We start from the raw sequence: 13,976 nt of genomic DNA, 5'->3' as shown, positions 1-13,976 counted from the left end.
GTGATTATATATATATATAAATGTATATATAATATATATAGTATATATAATGTATATATATAGGCCTATATATATATATATATATATATATATATATATATATATATAGATTTGATTGACTTACTTTATAATCCAATCAAATATTGTTTTCTTTTAAATGCAACTACATTAATGTTTGCATACAGAGAAACGAAAGGTGAAGACGTACGTACGGACAAAAAGCGGGAAATTGATAAAACAATACGTATTTGTTACTGAGCAAGAATATCAGGAAATGAAAGACGACGATGTTGCAGCAAGGCGCATTCTTGGTCTCAGTGCCGACGAGAAACTTGAAGACTTTACCAGCTCCAGGAAAAAATATGTTGTGAACGAAGATGGTGAATATGTCGAAGGTAACATTGTTTAACATTAATTTATATATTATAATGCAAATTACTTTTATATAAATTTAGAAAGTCAAAAATTATGAATTTGCGAGAGGAAAACAAAAGTTACTCAACCAGAAATTTAAAACCTGTCCCTTTTGCTTTATATGCACACGCCTTAAATAACTGGGTAATTGAGTCCTTCTTGGGAATGCAAATCCAATTAAATCAAGTTATTATTCTACTTAGTATTTGATGCATGGCAAATGACAGAGAAGAATATTACACACCCTCCTCTTATTAAAGCTTTGACGACAAGACAGGATCTCCGCGAAGAGACACTTTTTTTTAAAATACATCATGATATACCACCATCTTGCGGTAAATACATAAAACACAAATCCACATAAACGCGAAAGCAAATGTACATTTTAAAGTGCATTTAGTATACAGATACTAAAATCAATAATGTGGTTTTTTTTTATTTCATTCTTCAAACAGTACATAAGATTCGAGATGACAGTGCATACCAAGAGAGCCTAAAGAGTGTCAAACGAGGTCAGCATGCAGGAAAAGGAAAACACAGGCACAGACGGCGGTACATTATACTAATAACATGATGTTTATAACATTGAATTTTCAAACAAACATTACATTGTGATTATGTTATTCAATATTATTTAATTGACGTTTGAAATTATTTCTCATTACAAAACAGTTATCTAAAATGTTATGTGAAACCAGAATTATTACACTTATACACTATTATTTTTGTTTAAATTTTCCCTAATCGACGACTTTATTTTACAGGAGAGGAAAAGGAGGAAACTATAGCGACGATGATTTAAGCATTGAAAGCGGCGTTGGAGGCAGTATTGATGGTGGAACGGGTCGCAGCCGACGCCGACGTCGGAGACATCGTCGTGGTGGTAGTTCATATTCTTCATCAGTCTCGGAAGAATCATACATTAGTACTGGTGGTACAAAACATGTGAAGTATCGAAGGCGGAGGCGCCACAGGAGTAGGGATGGTAAGTTAGATCACCATTCAATATATGTAATGTATATTTATATATATATAAAATGTATATATAAAAACATATATACATATATAAAATGTAAAGACAATGAAAAGACGATGTACAATTATTGAAGGTTGACTTGCGCAACACAAATTTATTAAAATATAATAGAATAGAACGAATACATTGATAGCTCCTGCTATCTTCATCAACGTTAAAGTGAGTAAACTTGGAAGGTCTAGCATTTATATAGTATAAAAATGGTATTAACAAATAAGAACCACGGAAAATACAATTTGTTGATTGGAACACAAAATATAAGTTCGGTGACAAGTTAATAAGCGAATTAATTACACGCAAATTATAATAAGATGTCGGCAAAATAGAAATGGTTAATGAATAATAGTGTTAGATGGCTCCAAGAGGAAAAGACAATTGTTGAAGAATTAGATTCCTAGAGCATAACTACAATAATAACAATATTATTATCAGTGTGCGTCATGCCATTTGTAAATGTGACTATGTGACTTCATGCTGTTGAATTATTAAAAACTATAATCATTACGATTTTTGTATTCGTCTATTGTAATTCATTGTTTTGCTTTTGTTCCATCTCAGGTGAAAAGGGAAGACGTAGGCGGAATCGATCGTACTCAAGTAGCGGAGACAGCGACGATTGTGATGGAAACGGGAAAAACCACAGTCGTCGCCGCCGCAAGCATGGACACAGAAGGCGAAGAAGTTATTACTCAAGTGATGACAGTGATGAAGATGGTAGTCGTAGTGGTCACCGCAAACGGAGGCATAGACGGCGGAAAGGGAGTAGTTACAGTGAAGATTCAGACGATGAGAAGCGGCATAGAAGACGACGACGAAGAAGACGACGACGAAGAAGCGGGTAACTCCATTTCATTATTTGTAAATCCCTCCATTGTTAAAAAAAAAAATCTTTAAAAATAATATGAAGACCTGAACAAAGTAATCAATACCATGTCAATTGTGCCAGTCCTATTCATGATGAAAGAGGCGAGTCCTTCATTTAATCGTCGTTAGTATTACTCAACTTTTAGTAACTTATTGTATTTATTCGAGTAAACGCCCCTCTCGAATAAACTACAGCCTCATTTGGAATAAACGCCTCCGTCGATCGAATAAACGCCTCGAGGCGTTTATTTTTTTCCTCGAATAAACGCCTTCCCACTAAATGACAGTAAACAAATCTAATGTAAGCAACGTCATTCTCAACACATTCTAATAATGTTGCACTTTTTTCTAACTTGGTTTTTTATGATCATGCAATAACACAACTTGGCGGTAATTATGTGTTGTAGTTTCATATTCACAGTTAAATTAAGGGGGTTTATTTGAGTATATACGTATAGGGCCTACATTTTACACCAAAAAAATAAGCGCCTCACTCAAATAAACTTCTCCCTCGAAGCCCCTTCAAAAACCCATGAACAATAAACGGGCGTTTATTCGAATAAATACAGTATACCCTGTTAATAACGTATTTACCTATGCTGGCTACTCTTATACCATTTTGTCTAAATTGTTGGATATACATTGACATCTTATTTGACACAAAATCCGTATTATAGTATACACTACTTACATTGTAAATAAACAACTTTTAGAATAATATAAATAGTCGTCTTGACAGCAACATAATTAATGATAAATATGACGTTGGAAAATAAATTTCAAATAACATGTACAGTTAGAAATTCATAAGGCTTTGACTTATATGATGAACTTCAGATCACAGAGAAGTGGGGATTACAGTGACGTTTCCGAAGGCAGTCATCATCGACGGCGACGTCGTCGCCACAGACGACATTCTGGTGACTCAGAATCGTTCTCAGATTATAGCGGAAGCAGCTATGATAGCACAACTGATTCAAGTAAGTAATAATTCGTAAACAAAGTCCAGTTTTATTCTTATGCAAGTATAATGATTACTGACATTATGTGGCATTATGTGAGATGCAAAACTAAATATCAAGAGTCATTGCATTGTGTTGTCCTACAATTCTGCTGTCCAACACTTTGCTAGGTCGAACATGATAACAACCAATAATAATGTATTGTAACACGTCATTTGAAGATTGCACTTATTATTTTAGTATACATAACTAGTAACTTTGTTAATATTTCACTATCACATGGATCTATCTTTGCACTTGTGATGGGTGTGGTAAGTCCCTATTCCAATTATATTTAATGCTTAAACAAGGGCGTAGAAGGCGACATCGAAAACATCGAGACAATGATCACCCCCAAGACGGAAATGGGATTTCTGGTTCTGGAACTGACTGTGAGGACGACGGACGCAAAAGACATCACAGGCGGCGACATAGGCAGCACAGAGACAGGGATTCCGAAAGCTACTCAAGTGAATACTCTACACCATCAAACGAAGAAGAGGGTGAAGGTGGACGTAAGCATAGACGACATAGAAGATCACGTGATGATTCGAGTGACGGGTCTGACCACAGTAATTGTGTCAGCAGAAGTAAAAAGAAACGAAAGGGAAATAGAGGGAGAAGGAAGGACAGTGAAGACGAATCAGAATCGTACTCCGTAAGCTGTGTTTTTTAAATATATTTCCCTTCTAATAATCATTATGCTCCATTGTGAATTTTATAATGTCGCTTTCGTCAGCGGCAAATTGCATACATAACACAAATATACGATTCTTTGTATACAATAATAATTGGGTTTCTGATCATAATCTGGTAGGTCATTAAGCATAACAGAATTAAGGCAAATAGGTTTAATTACCCATTATCAAATGTTACATTGTGTGGAGTAACATGAAAAGCATTAGCAAAACAATATGCAAATTTAATGTGTTTGTGTCAACCTTTACACAGACTGAAGGGGATGAAAAACACGATGATAGCAAGAAAAGAAGGCGACACCGTCGTCGTCGTAAACATAATGGAGGCGAAGAATACGACTCTTCATCAAGCAGCTATAGCGAAACCTCCGTAGATTCGAAAGGTAAACACAAAAGTCGACGGAAGAAAGGTCGCCGTCGAGAAAATCATGAAAGTGACAAAAGTTATTCATCCGATGACTCGACTAATTCACACCATAAAGGTGAACGAAAAAGTCGACGCCGTAACCGTAGTCGTAAAGGAGATGATGATGGTGGTAGTAGTTCCCTTTCTAGCGATTCTTTATCTGGCACTCAACTATTGGGGAAAGCTCCCACCAATACACTACACTCTGTATCCATCAGCAAAATGCTTCGCTCTCGTCCTCATGGTATGTCTGACTAGTAATATCTCCACGGCACAACTAAGCACAGGCGACTCCTTGCACCCAAGATGTAATTCACTACACATTGTCCACCTGATTTGATTCACACGCTTTTTTTGTCTACCGTTATTTCAATCTTTTAAGCTAACCTTGCAGCTTTGTCATTATACTACACTTACTGTCGACTAGCACAATTCCGTGTCATTTCTGATGAAAGTTGTTTGCACTCGATACTACAACGCGTGTTTCACTTTCATTATTTTAATAACATTTATAGGCCTATGTCATTTATTGGGACATTTTTGGTTGAGTTAACACAGTTTTGGGAAAATTAATATATTATTAGAGCATTATGTAGTAGCACTACATGCCTATTATTGCATCGTGTTTTGGAAAATCTATTTTATATAACAGTGCAATAATTAGTCTAAACAAAATTCTTATCAAATTCTGGTACTGTTTTAAAACTTTTTGATCGATTGAATTGTATACGTCTATTTAACAAAAACTACAGTTCACTTCCCAAATCGATAGGGTCTAATTCTACGACCCCTGTATTCACTTTTCAAAATTGCATCTAATGACTACCTATCCAGACATTTTAATGCTTTGAACGTTTTATTATTATGTAAACATTTTTTAAACTGAGTCCGTTAATCCCTTTTTGTGTTAACCCCTTACTTCTGACCTCATTAGACATTCTGTGGAATATCTTTTCAAAGGATTTGTTTAAAGGTAGAGCCTATTTAGTACTCTTGCAGATGCTGTATTTCACCCGTCGGTCATTTAGTATTAGTACCGTACCTCAATCCTAGCTTTTCGATCTTCTTCAGCCAACCCATTGGTTGCAGTTCCCCGTGAATAAGCTGCGTTGTTTTTCATATTGGTAACAGCTATTGAAAATGTATTGGTTCGTTCAGAAACTTGCAAACCAAATAAACTTGCTCATCATTTGGGACATGTATTTTGTAGTGTCACAGAAATGATTATGGCGGTCACTGCCAATGCGTCCGTAGGTATAGTGTCTTCCCAAATAATTTATTAGGCTATACTTAAATTGAATGTATTGAAAACTAAAACAATGAGGCAAGGAACAGATTCCTACAAATTGAAAGAAAGATGTCATGTGTTTACAAGCATGTTGATATAATATCAGCATTTGTTTTTCTTTCGGAGACTATATTTGTTCAGTTTCTCTTTTTATTTAGAAGTTTTCAGGAACGATTCTTTTTAATTTTGCTATATTCAGTTCACTATTTAACTAATCTCCACGTAGATATTTTTTATTTTAGAGATCACCCCGAATGTTCGGATTTCAGGGTCTCGAATAGAGGGTAAACGTAATTTAATATATTCGTAGTGTAATTACAATATCCCCATTTTATGTCGACACTTTAATCAATGTGGTTAATCTGAGTATTACTTTCATCCACAGGTTCTGGAGAAAACGATAGCGACTCTCCGTATATGTCAAGTTCCGATATGTAAGTGCTGTTGAGTTTTAGGTTTACTACTATTCTATCTTAAAAATATAAAAAAGAAAAAAAAAACTGAAAATAAAATGCAATGCAATGTAATAATTCTTATTAAAACATTTGTTTATGATGTATGAGATACATATGATAATGAAAATAGGCTGTCACAATAACCTCAACAGTAGTTCGTGTAAGCATTTCGATAAAATAAATTATATTATTTAAGTATATTTTATACTAGATCAGTGAATTTGAGAATATCTGTATTCCAATAACATTATATCATAAATTATTTATTATTACTACAGCTCGACCGATAGTACGTCAAGTAGTTCGGCCGTAAGCAGTGCTAGCAGTGTTAGCAGTGTGGACAGCAGCGATATATCAAGCATAGAAGGCGATTACAGTGAAGGTGAACTCCAGAGACTCAAGAAAGAGAAGAAGGAGAAAAAGAAAATGGAAAAGCAACAAACGAAGCAACAAGTAAAAGAAATTAAAAGAAAGGAAGCACGCGAAGAAAAGAGAGAATCCAAGCGAAAGGAAAGGGCAGAGAAAGTCAAAGAAAAAAAGAAGAGGAAAGAAGAAAAGAAGAGAGAACGTAGGAGGTAGGAAGTGTGTATGATTACTTTCAGTCGGTTTGGTTCACCTTTTTCAGATCTTGCCAGTGGCCTTTCATTTGTCTCACATCTCAAAATAATTGCTATTATACAAAGTAGATTAGAATAGTTATAAATTCATGAAAAGAATGTGGTGAATTTTGGTATGCATGTTGCTCATTTTACAATTGTTCATTTGTAGAAGATTATTCCTATGCAATAAATATATATATATATTTATATATATATATATATATATATAAAACATATGAAAATGTTAATTTTATTAAGACTATTTCAGTCGTTGCTTGTCTTGATATGCAACTGCTTAACATAAAGTGCTTATTTTTATACAAAGTTAACAATATCTTGAAATAAATTCATTTTGATCCAAATATAATTTGTATGAAATTTTTCAGTTGTGAGGATCAACACAAATGAAAAATTTCATACAAGTTAACAATAGTTAGAAACAATGAAGGGAAGATGTAGCCAAGTAAGCAAGTAGGCCGAAGGGTGTGTAAAATAATATTAACTTGCACTATCTTGCAGCCGTAAAAAGGCGCTTCATGAACCATAAGATCGGGGTAACCCTTTACTCTTCCGAAAGATGCAATGGGTTCTTTAAAGTTCACACGAAGAAGTGAGTCTTTATCCGAGAGGAATTGGTTCCACCAACCGAAACATGGCCGAGGAGCGGCTGGAACAGCGCTTATGTTAATGCTGTAGCTAGCGGCGGCCATGCCTTACCGCTCGACCACTCTACTCGCCTAAACTTAGTTTCGTACTACACATACCGTACATGGTTCAACACTCTTCAGATACAATTTCCTAATTTAATTAATTTAGGCAATTTTATCTGAAGAGTGTTGCACCATATACCGTATGTGTTGCACGAAACTAATATTAATAAATGTCTAATCAAACCTACTGTTGAACCTCTCGTTTTTGTTTTGTTTTAATTCGTTCTGGTTTTATTACCATTGAGCACCTGTCTCTTATACACATCTAGATGTGTATAAGAGACAGTATATATATATTACAATTGTATTGCAGTTATATTAAATTGAACGTAGGAACGTATAATTATAGTAATGTGTGAGGGGTGGGGTGATAGACTTACGCTCAGATAACTGTGTGGGATCGAATTCTCGACCTTGGTCTGGTAAGTATTAAATTATGGGCATGATTGTTTTACAGGAACAAGAGAAAAATGAGTCCAGTGAGCAGTGTGAGTGATGTCAGTAGTGTAAATAGTGATGACATCTCAGATGTAGGTAGCAACTTGGGAGAGGATGAAAGACGAGCCCTCATCGAGGAAAAGAAAATGAAGAAGAAGGAGGCAAAGAAAGACAAAAAGTTTGAGGAGAAAGTTGAGAAGAAGAAAGAAGAATGGAAAGCCAAAAAGAAAGAGAAAGAAAAACGGAGGTAGGCCTACGAAGAATTAGTTTCGTAATTGCTTTAACTGCTAGTCCGTATGGAATTAAGTTGACCATCATTGATATGGCTATTGTAATATTTGCTACCATAATGATAGCATGTCCACAGATAAGATATTTAAATACTGTTTTACATCACTTATTATCTACACCCTCGGCATATGACTAGTCTAAATCAATAATATGAATCTATGTTTTAAAGGAAAGTCATTGAGCTTCAAAAGGAATTGGAAAGGATGAGTTCCGCCAGCTCGGTTGAAAGTGTTAACAGCGACGAAATCAGCAGCGTTGACAGCGACCTCAGCGACGGAGAAAAACAGAGAGTGAAGGAGAAAAAGAAAAAGAAACTCAAAGCCGAGCGACAGCTCACGAAAAATATAGTTAAGGCAAAGATTCAATTAAAAGAAAAGCGGTAATACTACAACAGTTTTCTGTGTTTGTTGTCGTTAACACTTTTAATAACAATACTAGTAATCAAAAGATTTATAATGTGCCAATTTAAAAAATGATCAAATTACCCTTATATTAAATTTTGTTAAATTCTTTTAAATTATCTTTAAATAAATTTAAAATAGTCCAATCTATAAGAAATGGAGGGGTTCATTCCAAAGGGAAGAGGCAGAGATATCGCCACTAGCTGTCGTAATTTTGGCAGGTTCAAAATGTAATTAATCCGTCTTCAGTGCCTGTTAAATAGGCTCGTTAATTCCCCATCTTGGTTCATATTAGCACAGTTTAGAAGCCTTGACGCAAATGCAAACAAAACTATGCGCCAGCAGTAGGCCCAAAACTGCTTGTGTTTGTATCAATGATTGCTCTAGAATTTAAACCATACCTTAGATCTGACGCGGTAACTGATCATGCACTGCACACTTTATGCGATACGATAAATGACCCACATTTTAAATAATTTACATCAGTAGGGCGTAAAATACTGTAGGTCTACTTGGGGTACTATACAAGGAAGTGTTTTATTGTAAATTTAATTAGGTCACACATATTTATTATATTAGTATTATACATTAAGTTTAATTGTAAGAACATTACTCTCTGTTGCTATAGTAAAAAGGAAGGAAAGGCTTCAGATAGTGAAGACGACGTAAATTTTGATGAAATAGGCTACGAAGAAATCAAAAAGGCTATCAATAAGTCAAAAGGAGGAAAGAAGAAAAATGGAGCGAATGGAGGAATTGAGGACGACGGTTCTGATAATAGCTCTGACAATTACGGGTAAGTTGTGCATTGATCACCCAACTGACCATCGAAACAATGTTGAATAAAATAGTGTGATTGCAAGCCATTACATGTTGTTTACGGTTTAAATAATAACCATTATTCTACTATTATTCTTTTTATAGATATGGTAGTAAAACAAATAAAGCTTCCAAGAATAAGAAGAAAAAAGAAAAACGACTACCTAAAGGTAAGTATTGTTATTATTTCACCTTGATGAGATAATACGGTAATATTTGTGACCAGGTCACTCTATCACGCATGTTATGGTTTAATTATTATAATATTTCTCTTGGTCTTATACAACCGCTAAGCCACAGTCGATTCTTCAATTTGTTCTTGAGAACATTGTCAAGAAATAATATTAATTATAGTAACAACGGTTAAATACCATGGAAACAAATGAATGAGGCAAAATATTAAACCTTGCCAATAAAAAAAAGACCAACGTTGAATAAAGAATAAACCATTTCTTTATTTCACAACGCATTATACAAACACAAAAGTTAAACAAACTGAATTTCTTTAGATGATATGTTGGAACTAAGGGCTCCTGATGGTACCAAAATTCGTGTTAGCATTCCAAAGAATATGCGTGTCGGAGGAAAGTTTGTCGGCAAAATTCGCTTGAAAGGTGATGGAACTGTTGCCGCGGACGACGATGAAGATGCTGAATCAGTGATCATTGATGAGGATGGTAATCTAGTCTCACAGCCAACAATGCTGATTAATCCGAAGACTATTGTTTTGGATAATGAAACTTGGGAAGGATTTCAACCAACACCACCCCCACCAAAGACACCCACGGACGGCGGAAGAGTGCAATGTAGGTGTTTTTGCAATAAAATAATTAGGTTCTTCCTGTGTTTCTTTCTTTTGATGTGATTTAAATACACGATACCGTAATAAGTCACATAGATTGAAAAGTAAACCCTTGCTCGTTGAAACACTAACCAAATTTAGGTTAATTAATTCACTTTGCTTTCCATCAGTCACTGGGATCAAGAAGGTCTTACATGCCTTTCGAAAAAATGGTGAGGTTCTTCAGAAGCACTTAGACGAGGTTTTGTATACAGCTGGAGAACTGAATGATTACAAACAAAGAGGAGACAAAATGGCAATGCTTATTGATGAACGAGGTAAATGGTTCAGTATTTGATTTCCCTTCAAATATCGTGAGGATAGTAAAGATATGGATCTAATAATTGTTACTGCTCAAAAAATCACACAGATCGAAAAAAAAAATCGACAATTTACATGCATTTTGCTTCTAAAATCCTTAAATTGATTACAAGCCAATGTAAGACCCTATGAACACTGGAAATGTATTATATCAATTTTCATTAATTGATAGTTCTTTTTGTCATTCAGATTTTTAATTGTTAATAACTTAATCGGGAACAGTTGGCACACGAGGACAATAACATCAAAAGTCTTAAAATCTTACGATTGTCACAATTATCTCCGGAGGAGCGTAGCTAAATATATTCGTATTATCATTACTACATTAAATTGTTTTATAGTTGGGAATACAATGGTACAGAAATTTTCAGCAGGCTTTTGACTTTATTGTACATCCTCCATATTTTATTGTTTTAATAAATTTTTTTTTTTAGTTTTTTGTTTGTTTGGTGGTTTTTCAATGGAATTAAAGACTAATTTATTAAATGTCTGATTATCAAAAAACATCGCTTCATCATTAATGCTTCAGAATTTCAAATTTTCCACTTACGCCCAAACCAATTAAAAGGATTGTTACTATACAATTTAAAAAAAAATGATAAGAAGAGGAAGAAAAACGCGTATTAGAACGTTCTCATGAAAAAACAATTAATTCCTTTATCTACTAGTTCTTTTATAGTATGCCGCTAAACAATAGGGCCTATTTATTAATTTCTACCTATTTAGGTACACTTGGATGTACATGTAGGTCTATTCTCAGGCTCCGGAGGAAAAGAAAATGATATGTTGCAGAACTGAAGACACAAACAAAATGTTTGACGAAAAAATTTGGAACGGTTACTGAGATACAGATTTTTGAATATTTAAAAACTGGGGAAAATGTGGAAAAAAGGGTGGTTATTTCAAATATTCAATAATCTGTTATCTCATTTCGTCAAACAACTTTTTTTGTGTTTTAGAAAAATCAGTTCTACAACATATCAATTTTTTGTTCCTCCGGAGCCTGACTTTCACTAAAGAAATACCTGTAATTATCTATAGGAAAATAAATACATTTTATGTTTATAAAAATGTACAAGGGTCAATCACAATTTAACACAACAATGGTTTAACTGTTCTCTGTGACTCAACAACGGTTTTATGTTTTGTCGTTCAGATAGTTCCATAATGTATGCTATTTTCATATCACATAAGTCACATTTCATGTATTATAAAATTTATAAAAAAATGTTCAAAGATCAATCATATTAATAACACAGCAACGGTTTATATTTTGTCATTCAGATAGTTCCATAGACTATATATCCCATTTTCGACTTGTGGAGAAGCGGAAACTCGATCCCTTCGGAAAAGCATTTGTAGTTGAAGATGATGACTTTAATTGCGTCATTAATTTAAACGTAAGATTAATTTTAATTCATTCCATAACATGCAATATATAAATATTGAACGTTAAGGAAGAGAAATCTGCTAGTATGAAAAAGTTTCCCCCAACCGTGAGGAACACAGGACCTTCCGCTGCCTAGCAGACGCTTTAAATGCAGGCTCCGGTGAAAACGAAATGATTATATTGCACAACTGAAAGAATAGGATTGGTAATAATCATGCGTATGTTAAATTGGCAAAATAGAAAAGTTGCCTTTTTCTGTTTCCAAAGATAATAAGTTAAATATACGATTATTATAACTCAACACAGTATTATATATTATTAAAAACTGATAATCATCTAATAAATGTGCTTATTATGAAATTGAGCTTAGTATATCAGTATGATGGTTAGGCATAATATATGTTTTGTATTTGTTCTTTTTCTTTTGTACAGGAGCTGAAGGGTGCAATCGAAGGTATTCCAACTTTACAGACACTCAAACCAAAACAACTTGAATATGCATTAAAGGTAAGTTGATATATCATCCCAAAATACTCAACGGCCATCCCAAACATCGCACATCTCCTCAAGTTGTACTTTACGTAATCTCTATTTAAAATCCTTTCCTTTTGATTTGCAAGTTAGAGACATTCAACTCAAACCATTAAATAGCGGGCTAAAATATAGAAAGTAAGTAATTACAGTTTAGATATATACGTAATAACAGACTAGACATTTACGGAATTTCTGTCTTTATCTCCAATTCAATTTTTATTCAATCTTGGTTTTGTCCGTCTACCATGTCTTATTTTATTTTATTTATTTTGGCACATATCACCAAGGATTGTTAATAGCGAATAATATCACTGTCCTACCTGTAGGTGACAATCAATTTCACTAGACAAACATAACACACACAAACTAATAACAGACTAGACATTTACGGACTTTCTGTCTTTATATCCAATTCAATTTTTATTCAATCTTGGTTTTGTCTGTTACACTAAAGGCCTATTTATTCCTGGCTTATCAAACTACGGTCACAGACCGTTTTCAACCAACACCAAGCCTTTACCGCACTCAATCACTACCCGAATCACAAAGAGCCAAGGTCTTTTAACTGCAAGTAGTTTACATATCAATGGTGCGTGTCACCTGTACATGCAACAATGGCATAAAATACCATAGCACATAACTTAACGTGACACTGTCTTTATATCCAATTCAATTTTTATTCAATCTTGGTTTTGTCTGTCTACCATGTCTTATTTTTTTAAAAATTTATTTTGGCACATATCACCAAGGATTGTTAATAGCGAATAATATCACTGTCCTACCTGTAGGTGACAATCTCTTTCACTAGACAAACATACACACACAAACTAAATGCTAATTATGAGCTGTTATTACCCTCTCCCCACACGAGGTAATGAGTTGCGTGGGTGTGTGTGTGCCGAGCGGAAAAGATGCACGTTTTGTATGTAAAGATGATCGAACGTATGAGGTTCAAATCTCACTCTTGCTTGTTTTTTTTAAATTATTATTATTATTAATATGATTTTGTTATTTCTATTATTTGTGCATGTATATTAAAAATTTAAAAACAATGAAATAATATTTTTTGATTGCTCCAGTATCTGTATTTAACTTTAAATAATAATAATAATAATAATAATAATAATAATAATAATAATAATAATAATAATAGTAATAATAATAATAGTAATAATAATAATAATAATAATAATAATAATAATAATAATAATAATAATAACAATAATAATAAAGACAATAATAACATAATCATAATCGAACGTATGGGGTTCAAATCTCACTCTTTTTATAATTATTATTTTATTATTATTTGTGCATCTTATCTTTCATATTTTTTGAATATGTTTAATATATATGGACAAATAACAAAAATAACAAAACAATTTAAAAAAAGCAAGCAAAACCCTCTTTAAACAAACAATTGTCGCACTTTAATATCACGCTCTCTATTCAGCTATTATGAATACAAAA

The 13,976-nt window shown here is 33.6% G+C and overlaps 1 protein-coding gene across 2 annotated transcripts in view; it reads left to right on the top strand.

Moving 5' to 3' along the window:
- Window positions 1-13,976, top strand: part of LOC117114437 (trichohyalin-like) — a 24,627-nt gene that overhangs the window by 5,906 nt on the left and 4,745 nt on the right. The window contains exons 7-23 of one of the 2 annotated variants that reach the window (XM_033258102.1): window positions 186-395; window positions 870-966; window positions 1,179-1,399; window positions 2,009-2,288; window positions 3,152-3,294; window positions 3,627-3,973; window positions 4,267-4,396; window positions 6,093-6,141; window positions 6,441-6,737; window positions 7,929-8,156; window positions 8,370-8,579; window positions 9,230-9,397; window positions 9,526-9,590; window positions 9,930-10,226; window positions 10,393-10,539; window positions 11,867-11,982; window positions 12,405-12,479. In XM_033258102.1, the coding sequence (XP_033113993.1) occupies window positions 186-395; window positions 870-966; window positions 1,179-1,399; window positions 2,009-2,288; window positions 3,152-3,294; window positions 3,627-3,973; window positions 4,267-4,396; window positions 6,093-6,141; window positions 6,441-6,737; window positions 7,929-8,156; window positions 8,370-8,579; window positions 9,230-9,397; window positions 9,526-9,590; window positions 9,930-10,226; window positions 10,393-10,539; window positions 11,867-11,982; window positions 12,405-12,479 (3,080 nt within the window). The remainder of the gene's footprint in view (window positions 1-185; window positions 396-869; window positions 967-1,178; window positions 1,400-2,008; window positions 2,289-3,151; window positions 3,295-3,626; window positions 3,974-4,266; window positions 4,397-6,092; window positions 6,142-6,440; window positions 6,738-7,928; window positions 8,157-8,369; window positions 8,580-9,229; window positions 9,398-9,525; window positions 9,591-9,929; window positions 10,227-10,392; window positions 10,540-11,866; window positions 11,983-12,404; window positions 12,480-13,976) is intronic. The other variant, XM_033258104.1, reaches the window with a different exon arrangement.

Source organism: Anneissia japonica, unplaced genomic scaffold, assembly GCF_011630105.1.
Source record: "Anneissia japonica isolate Jap-2015-1 unplaced genomic scaffold, ASM1163010v1 scaffold3845_len455572_cov173, whole genome shotgun sequence".
Lineage (NCBI taxonomy): Eukaryota > Metazoa > Echinodermata > Crinoidea > Comatulida > Comatulidae > Anneissia > Anneissia japonica.
The sequence above is the reverse complement of the archived record's forward strand: the minus strand, read 5'-3'. Positions and strand labels throughout refer to the sequence as shown.